The sequence below is a fragment of the Narcine bancroftii genome, chromosome 4, assembly GCF_036971445.1.
Source record: "Narcine bancroftii isolate sNarBan1 chromosome 4, sNarBan1.hap1, whole genome shotgun sequence".
Classification (NCBI taxonomy): domain Eukaryota; kingdom Metazoa; phylum Chordata; class Chondrichthyes; order Torpediniformes; family Narcinidae; genus Narcine; species Narcine bancroftii.
The window spans coordinates 283890399-283914622 of record NC_091472.1 but is presented as its reverse complement, the minus strand read 5'-3'; the positions used below and the strand labels follow the sequence as shown (position 1 = coordinate 283914622).

The 24224-nt window shown below is 39.8% G+C and overlaps 1 protein-coding gene across 1 annotated transcript in view; it reads right to left on the bottom strand.

Moving 5' to 3' along the window:
* The window catches only part of LOC138762464 (inactive dipeptidyl peptidase 10-like), a 497046-nt gene that overhangs the window by 105201 nt on the left and 367621 nt on the right, over positions 1-24224 (bottom strand). Inside the window, exons 8-11 of the mRNA XM_069936223.1 lie at positions 14869-14966; positions 13426-13549; positions 11377-11415; positions 74-181 (exon numbers count right to left, since the gene is read on the bottom strand). Coding sequence (XP_069792324.1) covers positions 74-181; positions 11377-11415; positions 13426-13549; positions 14869-14966 — 369 coding nt within the window. The remainder of the gene's footprint in view (positions 1-73; positions 182-11376; positions 11416-13425; positions 13550-14868; positions 14967-24224) is intronic.

Here is a 24224-nt window from a genome sequence, read left to right as displayed (position 1 = left end):
CTTGAAATTCATATTTTGCAAATAACAAAAAGAAAATGGCTTCAATTATGAAGCACAATTCACTCAAACTCACCTGAAGAGCGAACATTGCTATGTGATGGAATTCTCCTCGACCACCTTGTTTGACAGGAACGGTCATAAAAAACTTGCTGCCATCTTTCGAGAACACCGGTTCCTCATTCTAAAAATACATGAATAGCACCATCATTAGAAAAAGACTGCATTTAAGTAGTCAAGCCAACTGAACTGCAATGGAAAATTTTGGAGCTACCAGGCAGATCAGTTCTCTCAGATCAAGTTATGATGACTAATGTGTCAGATTTCTCCAAAAAAATGCATGGGATTGCAGAGACAGTACTAAAAGACCCAAGTTGACAATTTTGACTGGCTCAGGCCCAAAACATTAGTTATATTTCTTTGTTATAAAAAAAAACACTGCTTGACCTGCTGAGTTTCTCTAGCACTTTTGTGTATTAAGCTCCAATCATAGCATCCATAGACTTTCTTTGTTTTGACTATTGCAGCACGATCAATAACCACAAGCAGACACAAAGCAAGTGATTAAAGGCTTTAATATCCTGATTCATACAGCACATCACTAAATGCTTCTGGCCCAGATCCAAGGCTGGTATTGAGGAAGGAGATTAGGGTGATCAGCCTTTATTGGGAAACCATCGGGAGGAGTCACCTGGTTGGAGGCAGGCCAGCCTGAGCAGTCCAGTGAAGTCCCCACCTGCATTACCACGTTCCACCACAACTAGTACAAGGCTTTTATTTTCCAGAAAATTTCAATACTCTTTGTCTTTTACTTTTCTATATATATTCAAAGAAAGTCCCGTTGAAATTGCTCTTACCTGTCTTTTAGGTAGTGCATTCCATTTTATAATAACTTATTCCCAATAAAACCCTTCCTCATGTCTTGTTCTTTTGCAAGTTAGCTTTAATCTCTATCAAGTGGTTGCCTTTGGTTCTCTCAACCCAAGACCTCACTCTTGATTACATCTCCCCTTAATCTAGTCTGCTGTAAAAAGACTAATCACATTTTTGCAATCATTCTACACAACGGAAACTTCTCATCCTTGGCAGGATTCTAATAATTCTTTATATTCATGTCATGGCCATGATGTATTTCTTAAAATGTGATGCAAGAACTAACCACAAATCTCAAATTGCAGCCTAAGCTATTACATTTAAAGTTTTACTATAAAATTTCTGCACTTGTACCCTGCCTTGATTGCTGAAGCCAAAGAATTCTTATTCTTTATGACATCTTCATTGATTTATCTTGTCATCTATAAAAAAATTGTGGATATGAACCTTCATATATTTCTATTTCTCTATACATTTCCAAAATAATCACTTAGTTTACATTGCTATTGTTTGTCTGTCCAAAAATACAACATTTCATATTGTCTGCATTAAATTCAATCTACCGTGGCACAATTTCATCATTTTATGCCCTCCTGAAGATTACTGCTATTCTTTTCACTGTGGAGGTAAATAAGAAATTTGCAGATGCAGTAACTCAAAAGTGCTGGCAAAAATCAGCAGACCATGCATCCATAGACATCTTACGGCCGTCTATATGCACTTGAGGCCTTCTTCAGAACTGCCTAAAATCGGGCAGATGCCCAAATAAACAGGTGGTTGGGACGGAGGGGAAAGGAGAGAAGCACAGGCCAGCAATAAGTGGATAATGATGGGAGGGGGAAGAAAGAGGAAGAAGCTGAGAAGTGATGGAGAAGAGGGCAGAGGTCTCAGCAAGATAGCTCTCTTTTAGAAGGAAGGGAAGGAGCTGGGGAGGTTAAGAAAGACAGACAGAAGGAGGAGAGAAAGAAGAACCAGGGAATGGGATAACAGGAATTGGAGGTTGATATTGATGCCATCTGATTGGAGACAGCCAAGACAGTATATAAGTTGTTGTTCCTCCAATTTATAAGTGCCTTAATATGGCAGTACACAAGGTTATGGAGAGACATTTCAGTACAGCAATGGTGTGTGGAATTGAAGTGGTTAGCCACTGAGAGGACCTTAATGTTGCAGCGGATGGAGCAAAGGAGATCAACAAAGCGATCCCCCAGTCTGAAACCAGTCTCCATGATGTATAGGAGGCTGCTTTGGGTGCACCGGATGTCGTAAATGACCCTGACAGATTCACAGGTGAAGTGTTGTTTCATTTGAAAGAGTTGTTTGTGATCCCTAATAGTAGTGAGAGGGGAGGTGTAGGTACAACTGCAGCATTTCTTGCATTCCCAGGAGTCAGAGTGCATGTTTGGGGGTGGGGGTGGTGGGGGTGGGGGGGGGGGGGGAGAGATTCCTATGGAGAGGAGAGAGGAGGAGAACATGTTTCTGGTGGTCAGATCTCATTGTAGGTGACTGGAATTATGGAGATTGATATGCTGGATGTAGAGGCAGGTGGGTTGGTGAGAGTATCTCTCTTTCCCCCCACCCCACCTTTTTCTTGACACACTGAAAGGAGGATTCAGGTCCAAAATGTCAATTGCCTTATGCTTTCTTAGGATTCTGTGTGCTGTTGAGTTTACCCAGCACTGTTGTGCACTGCCCTCTTCACTCTGGATTTTCTCTCCTAGTGCAGGCTTGAAAAGTAGGTATAGGTCTCACTTACAAAAAAGGAAGACCAAATAATAGATAAATAATAAAATAGATAGAGGAAAATCAATACTTCCAAAAATTTGAAAGGAATGTGTCAGATTTTTATTAAACTTTACTATTTTACTGGTCTTACCATTTTTCTTGTATTTTCAGAACTAATTATCTGCAACTTTAGTCGTTCAGGATCTTTCACAAATATATTACAAATAATATAAATGGAAAAAGTGTGGATTTAATATTTTCCCTATTTTCAGGGTACCAAATGACATTTCAAGCTGAAATTGTGATTTATACTCTTTCAACTGAGTGTCCCTCACTCAGAGCTTGGAATGCGATTTCCTTTTAAGATTAAACACAGATTGGTGAATGATTTCTGAAGTCCTTTCATGGTCTGCAAGGATACTGGTAACTAGATAAAGCTCTATAAAATCAATTCACGGCTCGTTCAAATTATGATTAAGTATTGATTATTCTTTAACTTTATTTTATTTCTCTATTGGGTCCTCCAAAGGAAGTATACTCCTCTTTATGAAGAAATTAAACTTTTAAGTCTATTGGATATCAAAACCTGCCCCAGAGAGAGAAATCAATTGTAGTTTTCTCCTATTTTAATGTTCTGCCTCACTCTTTGTTCTCGACCTTTTACACTGCTCTCAATAGAAACTCCGCAAAAGAAATTCACCTTTCAGTTAGGTCCTTTTCAGACATGACGTTAGGTTTAGAAACTTTGGGTTATAACTAATGTTCCCTCTATTTTTTTGTGGTCAGTGGGCGCAAAAATCTTATGTGGTGCAATTTTTTTCTTTCTGGGACAAAAGTATGAGTACATTGAATGCTTGTGGAAATATAAACTTGAAATTGTTTCAAGATCATTTTGGCACAGCCTATCTCTCATGGCTAATAAAACTAAATTGGCATCTTTTAATATGATACAAGTATGTTTGCATTCTATAAAGTAACGTATTTAGTTCAGATATTATTCTATACTTTGTTCAGTTGCCTTTGTGCGCTGGCTGCGCAGACACAGTTTAGGGGAACAGTGGTTATAACACCATTAACTCTATTGATAGCTGTGTATCATCCATGAATTTGATGAAGGGCAAGATGCATGTCTGGAGTCACAGCAGGATATTGTACTGATGACAATGTCAATTTATATAGCAATTTGTACAGCAAACAACGTAATTAGAAAGCAATGGAAGCAGAATCCACGAAAGAACTGCAGAATCTTCTCTCAGTCCAACAGGGCATCTTCACCAGAAAATGTAAGGAGTGAAAGAAAGACAGACACAAGTTGTGTTTCCAAATCTATCTAGTTTAAGTTTTGCAATATTGTCAGGCTTGATTAACAGTGGGATTACCTAGTCAAATCTACTATGTCATGGATTTGCTTTATCACCATATGCACACATTTTCCAATCAGTGGGTAATGAATTTTATGTTCCATTTAAAAACATTTCACATTTTTACAACTGGTTAAGATCTATCCATTCTTTTTTTCTCACCATTTTCAATGACAGGGATATTTCTGATCTTTGTAAATAAAAGCAGAATTTATGTCTGGAATATTTAATCTTGCTCTCGGGCATCTCCGATGAGATTGATAACAACTTTATGGAGGGAGTTGCCTCTTGGAAATCCTTGAAAGATAAGAACTCACTTCATGGATAAATTAGAGATAGCCATTGTAAGGATCTTGGCTGGAAAATAATAGTCATTGTGTTGGGACTATTAAACAGATGTCACGAGGTTTGCATGTTTAAACTTCTAATAAAGTACCACATCTTCTCAAACAATATAGTTTTGAATCAGCTACTCTTTCTCTTTGGCTTGGCTTCGCGGACGAAGATTTATAGAGGGGTAATGTCCAAGTCAGCTGCAGGCTCGTTTGTGGCTGACAAGTCCGATGCGGGACAGGCAGACACGGTTGCAGCAGTTGCAAGGGAAAATTGGTTGGTTGGGGTTGGGTGTTGGGTTTTTCCTCCTTTGTCTTTTGTCAGTGAGGTGGGCTCTGCGGTCTTCTTCAAAGGAGGTTGCTGCCCGCCGAACTGTGTGGCGCCAAGAGGCGATATCAGCCCACTGGCGGTGGTCAATGTGGCAGGCACCAAGAGTTTTCTTTAGGCAGTCCTTATACCTCTTCTTTGGTGCACCTCTGTTTCGGTGGCCAGTGGAGAGCTCGCCATATAACACGATCTTGGGAAGGCGATGGTCCTCCATTCTGGAGGCGTGACCTACCCAGTGCAGTTTGATCTTCAGCAGCATGGATTAGATGCTGTCGGCCTCTGCCATCTCGAGTACTTCAATGTTGGAGATGAAGTCGCTCCAATGAATGTTGAGGATGGAGCGGAGACAACGCTGGTGGAAGCGTTCTAGGAGCCGTAGGTGATGCTGGTAAAGGACCCATGATTCGGAGCCGAACAGGAGTGTGGGTATGACAACGGCTCTGTATACACTAATCTTTGTGAGGTTTTTCAGTTGGTTGTTTTTCCAGACTCTTTTGTGTAGTCTTCCAAAGGCGCTATTTGCCTTGGCAAGTCTGTTGTCTATCTCGTTGTCGATCCTTGCATCTGATGAAATGGTGCAGCCAAGATAGGTAAACTGGTTGACCGTTTTAAGTTCTGTGTGCCCGATGGAAATGTCGGGAGCTGGCTGATGGAGGACCTCAGTTTTATTCAGGCTGACTTCCAGGCCAAACATTTTGGCAGTTTCCGCAAAACAGGACATCAAGCGCTGAAGAGCCGGCTCTGAATGGGCAACTAAAGCGGCATCGTCTGCAAAGAGTAGTTCACGGACAAGTTGCTCTTGTGTCTTGGTGTGAGCTTGCAGGCGCCTCAGATTGAAGAGGCTGCCATCCGTGCGGTACTGGATGTAAACAGCGTCTTCATTGTTGAGGTCTTTCATGCTGAAGAAGATTGAAAAGAGGGTTGGTGCGAGAACACAGCCTTGCTTCACGCCATTGTTAATGGAGAAGGGTTCAGAGAGCTCATTGCTGTATCTGACCCGACCTTGTTCGTTTTCGTGCAGTTGGATAACCATGTTGAGGAACTTTGGGGGGCATCCGAGGCGCTCTAGTATTTGCCAAAGCCCTTTCCTACTCACGGTGTCGAAGGCTTTGGTGAGGTCAACAAAGGTGATGTAGAGTCCTTTGTTTTGTTCTCTGCACTTTTCTTGGAGCTGTCTGAGGGCAAAGACCATGTCAGTAGTTCCTCTGTTTGCGCGAAAGCCGCACTGTGATTCTGGGTGAACATTTTCGGCGACACTAGGTATTATTCTATTTAGGAGAATCCTAGCGAAGATTTTGCCTGCAATGGAGAGCAGCGTGATTCCCCTGTAGTTTGAGCAGTCTGATTTCTCACCTTTGTTCTTGTACAGGGTGATGATGATGGCATCACGATGGTCCTGAGGCAGCTTTCTTTGGTCCCAGCAGAGCTTGGAAAAACTCATAACTTATGCAGTTTGGCATGCAGAGTTTTGCCGCCAGCCTTCCAGACCTCTGGGGGGGGTGGGGGGGATTTCATCCATACCTGCTGCTTTGCCATTTTTCAGTTGTTCAATTGCCTTATATGTCTCTTCCCGGGTGAGGACCTCATCCAGCTCTAGCCTTAAGGGCTGTTGAGGTAGTTAGAGAACCCAATTAAACTTACCTATGATGTGTCAAAGAATGTTAAAAGCACTGGTTCTGTTGTTAGAATGGTCTTCAGTCGCCCCTATTCTTCCCCGTGGTTGTCTGTCCACTTGAATTCACATTTGTCCTGCAACAACTTCCTTAGGTACATTGTTTTGGAAGACAGGTTTGGTATGAATTTACTAATGAAATTGATCATACCCAGTTCTCTCAACATGACTTTTTTTTTGGGTCTGGGTATCTCTAAAGTGGCTTTCACCTTGCTCTCAAAGATTCCAAAAGGCATCCTCAGAGAGGAGTATCACCTAAATTGTGTATTAATTGTACAGTATTTTGTCCTATCATGTAGTTTTATTTTCCATAAGCCCTGGGATGCATCCAATTTAGTGAAAAAATTTGCATCAGCCATCTCACTTGCAATTTCATCCCTGATCGGAATTTGATAATATTCCCTCTTTATATTAGCACTCAGGTCTTTTGGGTCCATGCACATGCATAGGTCACCATTCTTCTTTTTGACATACACCATTACATTCACCCATTCTGTGGGCTCCTCCACTTTCTTTATAACCCCCTAATGCTGTCATTTGGTTGAGTTCCTGCTTGAACTCTTTTAGTGGTGCTGGAACCCACCTTGAGGTATGTACTATTGGCTTTGCATCTTCCTTTAACTGTATCCCATTGTTATGGACCTTACTGAGGACAGGACTGAACCAATTGTGGAGGATTTGACAGCTGCCAGGTGCTGTAATAGCATGGGCTACCACTAGGAAACTTTGAAAGCTGTCAAATCATGGGGACCATACTCTGGAAGTCCGTGGCTCACAGGAGAGTGAGCCTGAAGCTGTTAACCTTTCTCCACCAAAGTGGAGAGATGGAGGCATGTGCTGGGCTGTTTAAAAAGCCCAGCACGCTGGTTTTCAAGAGGTTAGTCGGTGGATTGGACTACTGACAGTCAGACAATTGGTCCGACTGTGCGTGCTCACTGGCAGCTTCAGCAAGCCATCTGCTGAGTTGCTTTGTTCACGGGTGCTACTACTGCTGACTGGGGCTGCATGTCAGTGTGCTCACCCAGTAGTTCAGTAGGAAAAGGAAGACTAGGCTACTTTATCCATTGTTGTCCTGACAGAAGTTTAGGGAACTCTGATACCTGGAGTGTGTGTGGGACTAACCAGTGCCTCTCCCATCCCCTTTCAAGAGGAGGACTTTGTGTGACTTTGGGTCTACACAAGCTAGGATGTTCAAAGGAGAGGATTCACATGACAGAAGGTCACTTGTTAACCCTAAAGAGGGCTTCAGAGGAGTGAACCTCATGTGGTGACCAGGAGGTCACTGAAAATTCCCAGAAGAAAGTAAAGGTGGTTTTTGCCACATTCAAAATTCAAGCCAATGTCGTGTTTCCCTGACAGGGTTGAAAGTCTCTCGGGACCACGGTCATCTGGATACCGCCTCAAACTAAAAGACCAGTGGGCAAGGTAACCAATAATCCCAAGCCATGAGCTGATCGTTCTTGACTGACCAACCTGACGTAACTGTCATGGGGGCTTTGCTTTGTGAATTTTGGTGATTTTTCAGGGCATTTCAGCTTGGACTGTACTAGTCTGTGCTTTTTTTCCCCCACATATGTCATATAATAATCTTTTGTTTGTATTGAGTTGCCATAAAGGCTGATGTTCAGGTGTTAAGTTTATTGGGTTAATTCTATTATTGTGAGTTTGTTAATAAATTTTGTGTTAAACTTAACCGATTTGTTTATGTGCCTCTCAATTGCTGCTGGGGATTGTAACACTTATAGGTGAATGGCAGAAATCCAAACCCCTTGAAGAGGTCTGGAAATTATTCCAGTATTTTCTCTATGCTGTTCAGTGCATTGCCACTGTTAATGCGGTACACCCTCTTGACTAGGCTTAAGTTTTCACATGCTTTATCACCAAGCAGTGAATTAATGTCCATCTTGGACTTCTGTAAATCTGAGGTAGTGCTCTTTATCTTTAACTTTCACCTTGAGTTTTGTAAGGTAAAACATCATGAGATGGGAATGTGTAAGGAGTTACCCTGCCCTGTACAGGGCTGTAACAAGATGTAAATGCATCCTTGTACTTACAAGATAAGAGAGACATTGATGGATTGAGAGGCAGGAAGCTAGCAGGGAAAGGATAGCAACAGTTTTAGTCATTGGACAAGTAATGATATGATGATGTTCTAAGCATGTATCCAAGGGTATAAAAAATCACCATTTTGCTGATAACGGCAGAATGCATTCTCCGACTAACATGTTTAGTCGCAAGTGTTACAATCCGGTAATAAAGAACAAAGAACCCTGATTTCGACTCAGCCTGGTGTTTGTCTCACTCATTCATGAACAAAGCAGACCTAACAGTTTACAGTCGCTTTTGTGTCGATGCTCTGTCCACTGTAGGGCTTGAGCAGTACAGGATTTGCATGGATGTATGGCTTTATCTTTATTGACCAAATGTCATGCTCACAGAAAAATTGGCCTTTGTCCTGGTCTCCAACTTAAAAGCAATATTTGTTCCATTTGTGTGCAATGATACAGTCCACTTATCCTGCTTGACACTGTTGATTTCCTCCATGACCATGCGCATGAAAAGTATATCACTGAGAGCAGTTTCTTCTAGTGTCTTCTATTGTGTATACATTTTTACTTCTGTCTTGTTTCCTTTTGGAAAAACATTGCTTTGCATAGTGATTCTGCTCTTTGCACTTATTACTGACTTTCCCATAAGTTGGGCATTGCTTTGGTGCACGTTTAGTGCCACATCATTTGCAACTCAATGTCTCTCCATCTTTTTGTTGTTTTTTGCTCATGTGTGCGTCCAGACATTATGGTTATGACTATGCCTTCATTTTCACTGGCTTTTACACTATCTCCAAACTTTTTTGCATGCTGCAGAGCTAGTTCACTGGTGTGGTATATCTTCACAGCTCCAGCTAAGGTAAGCTCTGGCTTTCGCAGCAACCTCTCTCTCACTTTCTTTTCATTAATTCCGAACAATTTTTCATGCATCATTGGACCTTGCAGCAACCCAAAATTGCATGTTCTTGCTTTTAATTTGAACTCTATTAAAAAAGTATCAAAGCTCTCTCCCTGCATCTGTGAGCGCAAGCGAAACACCTACCTCTTGAAAGTTTTATCTTTCTTTGGTGAACACTGTTTATCAAATATCTTGATAACCTTGTTGAATTTGCTCTGATCTTCTGCCTTAGCAAAAATAAATGTGTTGAAAACCTCTAGAACTTTCGGTCTTGCCATGGTAAGTAGCATTGCAATCTTCCGTGTATCCAGTTCCTATCAATTCCATTCACTTGCAGGTACAGCATAAATCTTTCCTTAATCAGCATCCACTTGTGGTCGACAGTTGCAGTGCATTTTACAGGTCAGGAGTTTTTTTTAAATTCTCCACATTTTCTCTGGTGTTACTCACAGCAGCACACTCCTGGTGTTTCTTCCACTCTTGGTACCATGTGATGTTTCAAACTTGGGTTCTTCTTGAACAACTTGATTTATTAACTAAGCAAACAGCACTAAGAACAGAACACACAAAGGAAGGTCCTCATGTGGAAACATCCATCTTGAATCTCTCCAAGATGCCACAGAATTCCCAAGATGCATCAATCCCCAGATACCACCCACTCCATCTCCAAATCCTCCTGCTGGTAGCACTCTATCACTACACTTTTTACCAAATGAAGAACCAAAAAAATTGAAGCAGTAGATCTGGAGGATCACTCAGACTTGCTCTGCTGGGGTCTTGGCAAATTAACTATTTGGTTCATCTTTCTGTACAGTTTATACTGTGATGCCACTTTATCCTATTTATTCCAGCAATGCAATTTCCACTAAGATTAAAATAGTTTTGCTGCTGTGCTCTAGATCTATAGTTGGTGATTTGTTTTTTTTCTAATTTGGTAAGGTTGTTAGGCTTATTTTAAAATCACAAACTGCTTGGCTCAGTAGAAAAGCTCTCTAAAGGTTTGGCCAATCCACCTCAAAAGATAGATGATAATCCAAATTCAGCAGCTTTATCTACATCTTAGCACACAAAGGAGGCTTTGTAAAATTAGATAGATCAGAGAAAGAGAAATGATGGGAATTAATTCTAAGTGTTATGGTTGCAATATAAAAAAAATCAATGAGCCACATATTTATTTTTCCTTAAATTGTAGAAAAAAAGTGGGTTGTAAAATGGCCAGGTGATTTCTGGTAGCACAGAAATGCTCCAGACCCCCCACCCCACAAATAAAATTATGCCCTTTAGGATTGTAGGGGCTATAAATGTATCTATTGTCTTTGTTTTCTTGCCACGATTCAATCAAATTTCAAGTTAATTTGGAATAAATTGGTCCAATCATGCCAATCGTAAAATTTGGCAGGGCACTTCATGTGAGGGACACAGAGAATAATGTAATATAATATTCATTGTGCCTCCGCTTTTTGGAGCATCATGGAGAGATCGTAGACCATTTTGACTAAAGGTGTCCATCATAGAGTAATTGTGTTTTTACAAGACAACCTAGGAGGACTTAGCCAAGATTCTTGGACTGCACCAGCTTCCTGACCTTCCTAATTTGTTGATGCTAACCTTGCCACGATACACTTGGCTCCCAAACCATCATTTCACTTTATTCCCAATGTACAGGCCCTCCCTGACCATCTCCCATAATACCCTAATATATCCTGATTTATTCCCCCTCAACAAAGGCTGTAATTTCTCTTTCTACATTAAAATGACACCCAAATCTTGATCTCCCAGATCTTATAACCTTGTACTATCAAACCATCATATTTCTTAGATTGCTTTTCAGAAATAGTATCAAATGTAATGTATGAATAATTTGAGTCATGATGTAAGTCCAGCGTGCTTAGTGGAAATAGGTGACCCAGCTATCTACCGTGGCCATTTTCCACCATGTAATAAATAGACATCATTAGTGATGACTGACAACAACTCGATTATCATGGTGGGACATTAGAGAGAAAACTAGATTCAAACTAAACTCTTCAAGTACTTGCTCCTATCAGCAGGTGATACTGGGAAATCTTCTAAAATCTTCTCTGATAAAAAATCATCCACATTAACTGTAGTTAATTTATTTGAATCCAGTGTTTTCCTTACCTGTTTAGAAAGCCATACTTCAGAAACTGCTTCATGTTTCTAAAATGTAAAATCAAAGAAATAAAATGAAAAAAAAAAATCATGGAAAACACATTCTGCAATCTGGAAAGATGTATAATCATATGAGTCAAAAGGTTCTGTGAATGGTCCTTCAATATGTTTATATCTTTATGTTATTATATCAATATGTTCATATGTTTATATCTTTTGAACTGTATTAAATTAATCTTTTGCATTTGACAATATGAGTACCACACATTAGATGGGTATCTTTGGATAAAGGTTCAGTCATCTGAATGGTCATCATATAGGTTTATTACAGCTTGGGACTAGTCAATTTCATAAGTATGTTCTTAAGTAACAGACTTAAAGCTTGGTTAGACTGCAGTTTGCAATCACTTGCATGTTGACTCCTGTGATATTCAGCCAAAATGTCATCCTTGACAGTGAGACCAATATTTAGGCCTTTGCCCCTATTTTATTCACCAACATACCTTTAAGTATACCCACTGAATCACTGCCAAGCTAATTAACAGCTGCAATTTTGTATGCCAGCATCATCTTTATGCTGAAGTAATGCATACCCCATCAACAGTTAAACACCTACACCCAGTTTTATCCATTTCCTTTCAGAAGACTCAGAACTCCTGCTGTAAAGGGTAAAACTGGGGGAAAAAAAATCTTTTGTATTGGGACTGATAGGCTCTATCAATAACCACAGAGTCATAGGCTGCAGGAACAATAGGCTTTAATGCACACAAAACTTTGGCTGGCCTGGGTCCAGGTACAGGACTGCCAGAAAATGGGGGAGGTGACGCGACCTTTATGGCCAGGGCAATAAGGGAGGAGACTTATTGGATGAGTCATTAGTGGGCAGGCCAGCCTCATATATACAATCACGAGAATGTTGACAGGATTTCAAGGTCTGAGTTACAGGGAAAGGTTGTGCAGACTGGGGCTTTTTTCTCTGGAGCGTAGAAGATTGAGAGGGGACTTGATAGAGGTGTTTAAGATTTTAAAAGGGACAGACAGAGTAAATGTGGATAGGCTTTTTCAATTAAGAAAGGGGGAGTTTCAAACTAGAGGACATGGTTTAAGATTGAAGGGGGAAAATTATAAGGGGAACATGAGGGGAAATTTCTTTACGTAGAGGGTGGTGGGGATGTGGAATGAGCTTCCGGCAGACATGGTCGAGGCGAGATCATTGGTTACATTTAAGGAAAGACTGGATCGTTACATGGATAGGAGGGGACTAGAGGGGTATGGACCGGGTGCTGGTCAGTGGGACTAGGAGGGTGGGGATTTGCTACGGCATGGACTAGTAGGGCCGAACTGGCCTGTTCTGTGCTGTAAGTGGTTATATGGTTATATTATATGGTTAACTGGTAAGGGCTATACAATGGAGGAAAGCATATCAATACAGGGACAATGTTTATTTTGAGAGGCAAGTGTCAGCAAAGAAAGCTGTTTAATTACATCCTTTAAGTAGGCCTGCAAAAAAATTTCATTCATTTATTCATTTGAAAAAAAAGGATATACTAGCAATGGGGAGAAACTGCTTTTTGCCACACAGCAGCAGTGAATCTCTGGAATCTTCTACCCAAGGGAGCAGTAGAGGCTGTCTCATTAAATATATTTAAGACTAAATTGGATAGAATTTTGCATGGTTGAGGAACTGAGGTTTATGGGGAAAAGCCAGGGAGGTGAAGCTGAGTCCACGGCCACATCAGCCATGATTTTATTAAATTGCAAAGCAGGCTCAATGGGCCAGGTGGCCTATTCCCATTTCTACTCTTCACATGTACCAAATTAAAGAAGAGTGGCGTTCATTTGAAAGTTGCAATATGTAATAGTCATTCATTTTCTATAATTTTGTCAAATAAAAGAACTTGAAAGATACAATTTCCACTGTTGAAAATAAATTTTAACTTCAATTTAACTGTGTGCTTTGATTGCTTTCATTTCCCCACAGATTTGTTAGTTGATGTGTGTTTGGGTATGCAACTGCATCTCAGATCACAAAAAGATTAAGTGACGAGAAGGTCTTACCTTAGTACAAGCCCCAGTTGTTATCTCACAAGTAGTAAGGATTGAAAGATTTTGAGGTCTGTTCAACCAGTTTACTGCAGTCTTGGTGCTGCTGACCCACTTTACCATAGTGATATAATATTCCCTGGTCAAAATGAAATATAATGTCAGAATTATAGAAGCAGATTTAGTAACCTATGCATCTGTGGTGACACACTTGCCAGCAAGCAAATCGGCTCCCGAAATGGCAGACATGCTATGGAAAACACGGGAAATTGGCTAGCATCCAACACAGATTTTTTTAAAATCAGAGGTTATGAGGTCACTTCCTGTCCATGTGACAGAAGCAGTGATGTATATAAGCCCAGCATGCAAGCCTGAAGGTGTTGGTCTTGTACAAGACTCTACATGTTCACTGATGTCTATAGTAGCTCAGTATAAATATTTTGCTACGCATTCATTTTATTGAATGTGACACCATGAAATAGATCATACCCTAGTCAAAGTGAAAATCTGAACAAATCCTCAGCAGTAGTTGTTGAATCCTTTTTTTATCCAACAAAATAATTAGAACAAACATTTCATCTAATGTTTGCACAAACAGTACTTGCAGTTGATGATTATAGGGCAGAGAACTCAAATAACTAGCTCAAAAATAATGTCAATTACTATAACAAGAAATAACTTCTACAATGGTTGATAGCAGATGATTGTGTTAATTGAAAGAGGAGAACTGTAGGTTGCTCATTTCACAACGTTAAGCTTTGCACTTGTTCTTCAGGTTGATACATTGCATGATATCATGGAAGGTAACATTTGTACAGTGTATCTCTGATCTTAATCAGGGTCATTTCAACAAAGAGTTCATGGTTTTCCTTTTATTCCCTAGCAGCCAGCACATACAGCTGCTTAGTTACCTGAAACTGTGAAGTCTCAGTGGCTCATATTTCCACTGCAGTTTGATGACTGAATGACATGAATCTTTAAATCAATTGCAATCACTTGCATGTTGGCTCCTGTGATATTCTGCCAAAATGTCATCCTTGACAGTGAGACCAATATTTACTGCTGTGCAATTGGCAAAAAGTTTGATTCTTGTTTACCTTATCATTTTGACCTTATCCCGGTTAATATACCAAGGAAAAGTATTGGATTTATTACATTCTGCCTGTTTATGAAAAATAGAGAATGGATGAAGCAAATCTGATTTAACTTTTGCATGACAGTATCATTAACGGAGATTGACTACTCGACTCACTAACTTAATGAGGGAATAACATGCTCTCGGGAAATGCAAGAGAAAAGAATGGTTCATTGAGTGATTGTTCGACACCAAATCCCAAAAGTCATTCATCAGTAATCCAGAAACACAATGATATGTTCTCTGTCAATTCTATAACTGGAAAACCAGATATCAATCTTCTAAAAACTATAAAATGTAGGTGATGGTGAATTTAATCTTACTTAGATTTGAAAGTCTCTGGTGGCATCAATTCAAGGGTATGAGTTGGTCCATAAAGGTTCACCACAAATAGCTTCACTATTGGATTGACTTGGCCTGCCTGATAAAAAAAAAAGTGAACAAATGAAGAATTATATTCAGAATGTCACATATGCAATAGTAGGTAACTTTATTAGTTCCTTGAAATCATTAATAAACCTGAATTAAAACAAAATCAGTTGGATAGAAGGTATTTTTAGATGGGAGTATAAAGATTATATTAAATTTGAGGAATTTATGTTTTAAATATAACTCATTAAAAAATTCAATTGACAAGTTGTTCTGTCCTGGCTGCCTCAGTTCACCTCAAACTGTTACCAGAAAAAAAAGGAGAAAGATTAATTTCTGACACCTTCTTAAACTCCATGCAAAAATTCATCTTTTACTGTACTAATACCCTCTATAGTCTGGTTAGCTGAATGATCCTGTCAGGCCGAGAAGAACAAAACCTTAATTTTGGGGATTCACAGAACTCAGAGAGTAGTAGAAGTCACATAGGTGGAATAGGGAAAGAGGGACTCAATTTCAGATGCAGTCTATGAACTGTTTTGGAAACAAATCCAATTTCTTAAAGCTAATGGAATATGTTAAAAGGAACAGTTCAATGGCATTCAGCTAAACAGCTCAAAGTAAAATGTTAGGATCTAATTCTTTTTTAAGATGACCTGATTTTGTATTAGGAAGTCCACCATTCATGTAAATATTCGAATGTTTCTTAAAGGGAGCCAACCACTCTGGCTGGAAACTTATCCCACACAGGGATACCTTGTATAACACAGTTAATATGATCCAAAAAAAGTTCAGTGTTATGGAAAACCGCACTGTTCAAAGCATTATTACAACGCACTTTAATGTAATATGTTCCAATCCTATAATTATTCTTTTACCTAGCAGAAGTGCATAAAAATATTTAAAAGGGATATATAAAACTGAAAATGAAAAAAATCTTTATTGGCAATAAGTAAACATTGTTTATTTAAGAAAATATTTGTCTGATGTAGTTTGCACTTTAGACTTTTTTCATCTTGCGTATTTTTATAACATCAAATAACTTTTTGCAATTCTTGCCGAACTCCAATCCTTCTCTCAATGTATGGTTCTACATCCATAAGGTAAATTAATTTTTCCAATAAAGATTGAAAATTCCTTTAAGGTGAATTCTTTCATTGGCACTTCATTAACATCTTCATTTTGCAGCTGATCTTCATATACACATGGTTGATCGGTTTCAGTGAGAGTTTCATCATCAAAGTTCACTTGAATACACATTGTCACAGTCCAAATTTTCAAATCCTAGATCAGTGATTCTCAATCTTGTTCTTTCCACTCCCATACCACTTTAAGTAATCCCTATGCCATTGGGATTAGTAAGGAATTGCTTAAAGTGGTATGGGAATGGGAAGGGAAGGTTGAGAATCACTGCTCTAGACCCAATTGTTATTGAAATATTTTGCTTGAGAAAGATTGTCAGTGGTCCATTTCCTTTGGAGCTATGAAACCGTGCACTTAATGCAACAATTAACAGTGGTTTTCAAACTTTTTCACCTTAAGCAATCCCTGACTAATCACAGAGCTCCAGTGGCATAGGGATTACTTAAGGTGGTATGTGAGTGGAAAGACAAATGTTGAGATCCACTGTCCTAGAAAGCTCCACAATGTCTTGAGAGACAGTTTTAATTTGTGCTTCAACACTAGTGATGTCATTTGCATTATGCAGTAAAAGATCACTCCAAACACCTCTCATGTTGCTTGCAATTACTTCAAGCCACAATTCACTAATGTTTTGACTGCATTCTAAAACTGTGTTAAAGATTGTCTCCTGTTGTAGCTTTAATAGCTTGAGAAAATGTTTGGCACAAATAATAGGCCTTGAACATGACAATGACATGCTGATCCATGGGCTGCAGCAATGAGGCTGTGTTTGTCCGCCAAACAAAATTATTTTGACATTTTCATTGCACTCAGAAATAGCAGTTGAATGAGCATTGTCAAACAAAAATAAAATTTTAAAATCCCAGTTATATCTCTGCGGTAACATTCAGTTGCAGGACAAAAAATAGGTTGTGAACCATTCTTCAAACAATTGTCTTGTCACCCAGGCTTTTTTATTTGATCACTCTATTACAGGAAGTGCACTTTTTGCATGGCCTTTAAGAGTCCTTGGATCAGTGGCTCCCAACCTTTTTCTTTCCACTCATACCACTTTATGTAATCCCTTTGCCATCGATGCTCTGTGATTATTAGCAAGGGATTGCTTAAGGTGGGATGTGAGAGGGAAGGGAAGGTTGAGAATCACTGCTCTAGACCCAATTGTTACTGAAACATTTTGCTTGAGAAAAATTGTCATTAGCCCATTTCCTTTGGAGATATGAAGCTGTGCACATAATGAGTCAATTAGATATGATTAAAACAGTGGTTTTCAAACTTTTTTCTTTCCACCCACATACCACCTTAAGCAATCCCTTATTAATCACAAAGCACCTATGGTATAGACAATACTTAAAATGGTATGTGAGTGGAAAGAAAAATGTTGAGAACTACTGCCTTGGATTCTCGGAATGGTACACAAGCAGAGGGTTTAATTTGAAGTCCCCAGATGCTTTTCCACCAAAAAGAAGAGTCAATCGGTCTTTTGAAACTTCATAGCCTGGTTGATATTTGTTTTCAGTGAAAAAAGTGCACGATGACATATTTTTCCAAAATAATCTGGTTTCGTCAACATTAAACATTTCCTTGTCTTTATAGCCTCGTAGGTAAATCAACTCTTTTAGTTCAGTCGGAAAGCTTGCAGGCTGCACCACTATAAGCGCTCACAGATCCGCCAGTAATTCGAACATTATAGAGCCGCATGCATTTTTTTAAAGTTGTAAAACCAGCCAGGACTTGCTGAAAAAGTTTCTCCTTCATTTCTGTTTTCTTCGTTTTGTAGCGCACCGCCGAACGTGCCAAACCCGAAGCGGCGACCCAACACCAGGAGCCCGCGGCCTACACAGCCAGCCAAGACGGCATCCGACTCGGCAGCACATGGCTGCAGTGCCACACTCTGATGGGCCGGCCAGCGGCAGCCGATCGGGTGGAGCTAGGGAAGCAACCACCCCTGGGGATGAGAGGGGCTCACTGATTAGCCACTCCCCAGATAGCACTAAACAACCAATCCCAGGAAGTGGATCATAATGCCACCAGTAGGGGGCATGATGACATCAGAGAAGGACTTCTGTGCCCTGTATAAGCAGAGGTGCTACCACAATAAACCAGTGTTGAATTCCCTCCTGTAGTGTGTGTCTCTTCTTTGAGTGTAACCTCTCCAGCAGTAGCAGCCACTACAGTTTTCTTTTAATGTCCAATAAAGACTTATTGCTTTAGCTTTAATTGTCATTTGATTTAATGCCATTCTTTCCTGGTTGCAATCTTCAATCCAGATAATTGAAAGGTGTTCCATATTTTCTATTGCAGAACTTCTACGTCGAGCAATCATTTTAGTCATATAAGATGCTGTTGCTATTCCATGTTCTTTAATTTTATCTTTATTCTTCATTAGAGATCAAACAGACAATTCATTCATGCCTTGACCTTGTGCTATTTTAGCAAATGATGCACCATCTTCATGTTGCTTAATAATTTCCACTTCCTTTTCCAATGTTAGCCATTTATGTTTATTATGTGCATCACCTTCACTGGATCTCCTTTTTCCACTCATATTGTTTGTTACTGTGAACTTTTATACAACACAATTAAAATATTACACAGTAGGCCATGGCCTTCCTGTTTAGATTCAAGATGACACTAAATCAAGTTAAGCAATAAATGAAGTTAAATGAACTCAGCTGAGCAGCGAGCATTGTTGCTCATGTTAAATTATTGTTAAAATTGTTGGTAGCACAATATTAATTAAATTAAATGATTTTGGTTATTTATTAAAATTACGAACACTGTTGTATCAAAACCTGTGCTGTTCAAAACCGTGTTATACAAGATATCTCTGTATATCCACCAGTGAAGATTAGCCCTCACATCCCTTCCAAATCCCACTCCTCACTTTCCCCACCTCCTCAGGCTCTGCACAGAAATGTCTCTCCTGATCCTTGAGGGGACCTATTCTTTGCCTTGTAACAATTTTGTTACCATAATTGAAAATTTTCTTTTGGATTCTCCATAACAGTGTTTTGACAAAGCCATCTCAAAACTTCTTTATTTCCCTAGTCATTAAGCCCGACATTCCTTTTTCTCCTCAAGGGATTCCCACAAACCTATCTGGCTGTATGTAATATATGCCTTCTATTTCTTTCTGATTTGTGCCTTTATATCAGTGGTTCTCAACCTTTTTCTTTCCACTCACATACCACCCTATGCCATAGATGCTCTGTGATTAGTATGGGATTGTGAGTGGAAACCAGGCCATGATGCAGCTGGTCAGCATACTTTCCACCACATATCTGTAGAAGTTTGCCAAGATTTCTGATGTCAGACCAAATCTTTGCAAACTCCTGAAGAAGTAGAAGGACTGATGCACTTTATTTATGATGACAGTACTATGTTGACTCCAGAAAAGTTTCTCTGAGTTAGTGACTTCCAGGAATTTAAATTTCCTCTCCCTCTCCACCTCTGATCGCCTAATGATAAAGAAGCAACGATGAAGGTAGTGCATTACCTTGAAAATAAAAAAAATAGCCTTCCTTTAATCATTTCAATGGTGACATTGATGACAAAAGGTGCAAGTAGCAAGGGATCAAGTCCATTACAGACCAGAAGACCACCTTGGGAATCAAAGACAACAACAACTCCCTTTCAAACAGACTGAACACCTCTATGGTGTTTGGTGAGAAGAACAGGCTTTTGCCAAAGAAAGCTCAATGTCCACCTGATGAATGGGCCCTGAGATGAGGAGAACCCTATCCAAGGTGAATCCACACAAGGCAGCAAGATCAGATAACATACGCTGTCAGGTGCTGAAGAACTGTGAAAGCCAACTGACGGAGGTCCTTACAGATATTTTTAACCAGTCACTGTGGCAGTCCATCATCCCTACAAGTTTCAAGACAACCATCATCAACCTGATACCAAAGAGAGTGACAGTAACAGGCCAAAATGACTACCATGTGGCAGCACTGACCTCTACCATAAAGAAATGATTTGATTGTCTGGTGATGGAATTAATCAAAGCACACCTCCTAGAGACACTACACCTATTTCAATACACCTACAGACAGAACCATTTTACTGATGATGCTACATCCTTGTCCCTTCACTCCATCCTGCCTCACATGGAGAATGAATCCTCTATGTCAAGCTGCTGTTCATTGAACTCAGCTCAATGTTTAATATGACCATTTCCCAGGGGCTCATGGAGAAGTCCTTGCGAAGTCTCAACACCCATCCCTGTAACTGGATTCGAGACCACTGTTTGTTGGGGTTTGCTCTGTGTGCTCAGCCAGCTCTTGTTCATGCTACTGTCTCAAGACTGCAATGCCAGATCTAGTTCCAACATGGACAAGACAAAGGAGATGATTGTGGACTTTAGGAGGACTAGGGATGACCACCCTAAGCCAGAAGCTATTAGTGGTGAGAGTGGAGAGCACCAAGTTCCTTGAAGTCCACTTAAGAAATGACCTATTCTGGACACAGAGGGGGTCTCTGGGGCCTCCCTCCATTCGACAGGATTTACTTGGATCGTTGTCCAAAGAGAGCTCATAAAATTAGAGAGGACCCCTACAACCCTACACTCAGCATCTTCCAGCTACTCTCATCAAGCAAAAGATACAGGAGTATCAGAGCCAGAACCACCAGGCTGAGAAACACCTTCTTCCCATGGCCAGTGAGACTCCTGAACTTCTTATACATACCCTCCATGTCTCAACTATTTATTTAATAATAATATTTATTCATTTTAATATTTGTATATACATACTGTGCATATGTGTAGTTTGCCTATATGCATGTTATGAATCAAGGCCTGGAGAAGGTAATGAACACAGTCCAGTACATCACAGGCAAAACTCTCTCCACTATTGAGAAAATCTACATGGAATGTTGTTGGAGAGCAGCAGCAATAATCTTCAAGGATCCACACCATCCAGGATATGCTCTGTTCTTGCTGCTGCCATCAGGAAAGAGGTGTCGGTGCCACAAGACTCGCACCAACATGTTCACTAGCTACCCCTCCACCATCAGAATGCTAAACAACAAACTCTGTCAGAGACTCAATTAAGGACTCATACATAGCACATTATTTATTTTCTGTGTTGCACAGTTTGTTTACATTTCTCTCCTTTGTATACATACCTTTTCTTGAGTCCAGCTTTTTTATGCACGAACAATAAGTAGAAATTCTGCCTCGCCTGCAGGAACAAGAATCTCAGGGCTATATATGATGTCATGTATGTACTCTGAAAATAAATCTGAACTTTGAACTTGGATAATGCAACTCTTTCTTTCATTCAAGTTTTTTTTTTTATAAGCTGTTGTCACAAAATATATCTAAATGGCACCTAATCACAAGCCATTCTTTTTTATTTCCCTCTTCTTTTTATTTGGATGTATTGTTCATCTGTAAATTTTCTTTAAAAGTGAACAGCAATAACTAAGCAATCTGAAATTTCAACTCCATCTTCGTCTCTTTATTCAATTTTCTGAGTGCTTCAGGCTTTATTTTTGGTTTCTCAGATTTTTGACAATAGTGTGTTGCTTTCAAAAATATTAATTATTATATTTAGTAGATTTCAATGATCTCCGAAATGCTTTGGCTGCTGTCAAAAGCTCTAAGCGATAATTTCAGGAGTCTCCTCAATGTACAGCCAGCAGTCATAGCAATACTCGGAGCACACCTTGGGCTTCGATCAGATGAGGTCAATTATGGGCAGCAATGTCTGATGAGAGGTCTTAAGCCTTCCCCTACTTTGAAATTGTGATAGTACAGATTCTATCACCAATGTACATATGTACAGATGGTAGTGTAGGATGACTATGATTGGCTGAGAGTGTAGCCATGACTGTGATTGGCTGAGAGTGTAGGATGACTGTGATTGGCTGAAAGTGTAGCCACACCTACTGGCAGGTCTTAAAGGATTGCTCCTAGCCAGACCAGGTCATTCAGGACTGGTCGACCTACTTGTGATAGGCTCCAGTCTTTTAGTTAATAAAAGCCTTGCTTTGGATCAACGTCTTTGGTTCTTTCGACGCACATTACAGAAATGACTGAGCATTTTTGCACACTTTTTTCACTTTCATACTTAATTAAAGTCCAGGATCATTGTTCTCCAAACTCGAGCTGTTCCTTATTTGAATTTTACAAAATGGCGTGGTTGGTGTAGTGGTGAACAACAACACCTTTACAGCACCAGCTTTCGGGACTGGGGTTCCAAGAACAGTCAGTAAGACGAATGACTAAGTGACTCTGCTTTTGGTGGTATTGGAGGAATATGAGACATAACCCTTACTGAAGATTGTATCTTGGGATGAATCACATAGACCTGGACAGGCCAATGAACAAAAAGATTTTTCTTGAAATATTGCACCACTAAGTAGATTAACCCACACAAAAATAGCTGAATATTATTTCTCCAAATCTGCTTTAATTTAGCTTTTTTAACCAGAAAAGGGGATAAGTTCCTTTCTCAAGACAAAAAGCAAAATAACTCCTCAAGTTGAATCCTATTAGCAACTTTAAAAAAGGATACATTTCACTCTAACACTTTCTAATTAGACTATATAAAGATGTGCTAAAGTTATTGATCTAATTCTCTACAATCATCTGAGAATTCAGGAAAACTTTAGACTTTCATAATTATTGATTATTTTTTGATGAAGCTTATTACTTAAACATTCTATTAGCAGCAGTCAAAGGTGCACATCACATGTGTGACATACATATTCCATGAAGGCATAACTGAATCTGAAAATATGTTATCATTGATTTGATTATTCTCATAGAACATTACAGTATAGTGCAGGCCCTTGGGCTCACAAAGTTGTGGTGACCTATAAATACCTACCCAAGAGAAAACAAAACCCTCCCTACCTCACAACCTTCTATTTTTCTTTCATCCATGTGCCCATCTAAAAGTGTCTCAAATGCCCCTATTGTTTCAGGTTCAATCAATCACCACCCAGGAATGCATTCCAGGCACCTATAAATCTCTGAATAAAAAATATCCTGACGTCTCCCCTAAACTGTCTTCCCTTCACTTTGTACATATGTCGTCTGGTGTTTGCTACTTCTCATCCTTATTCGATCCAAAGAGAAAAGACCCAGCTCTGCTAACCTTGCCTCATAAATTATATTTTCCAATCCAGACAACATCCTGGTAAATCTCCTCTGCATCCTTTCCATAGCCACAACATCCTTGAGTAATGAGGTGACTAAAACGGAACAAAATATACTAAATGTGGACTCACCAAATATAGATGGAGCAGCAATATTATCTCATGACTCCTGAAATCAATCCCCTGACTAATGAAGCCCAGCATACCATAAGCCACAACTATCCTTGGGAGATCTATTCTTCCACACTGTTAAGAATCCTACCATTAGCCATATACTCTGTCTTCAAGTTTGACCTTCCAAACTGCATCACCTCACACTTATCTGAATTGAACTCCATCTGTCACTTTTCCACCCAGTTGCATTCTCTAGAGATCCTGTCATAACCTATGACAAGCTTCAACACTATCCATAACACCTGCAACCTTTGTATCATCTGCAAACTTATTGACCCATCTTTCCACCTCTTCATCTAGGTCATTTATAAAAATCACAAATAGCAGGGGTTCCAGAACCGATCCCTACGGAGCTTCAGTAGTCACTCAACTCCAGGGAGAATATTTCCCATCAACAACCACTCTCTGCTTTCTACAGGCAAGCCAACCCTGAATCCAGACACCCAAGGTTCGATGGATCCCAAGCCTCATGACTTTCTGAATGAGTCGGTCATGGGATACCTTGTCAAATGCCTCACTAAAATCCATATATCTACTATATCTACTACTTTACCTTCATCAATTTCTTGTTACCTGAATTAGACTCGTGAGGCATGATCTTATCCTCACAAAGTCATGCTGACTATCCCTGAGAAGACTGTACTTCTAGTAAATCAAGTCCTGAAGAATCTTCTCCAATAGTTTGCCCATCACTGATGTAAGACTCAGTGGTCTACAATTCTTAGGATTCTCCCTATTACTTTTTTTAAACAAGGCAATCACATTTCCCATTCTCCAATCCTCTGGCACTTCTCCTGTGTCCGAGGAGGACACAAAAAATCATTTCCAGAGCCCCAGCAATCTATTTTCTCCCTTTCCATAGCAACCTGGGGTATGTCTGGTGTGG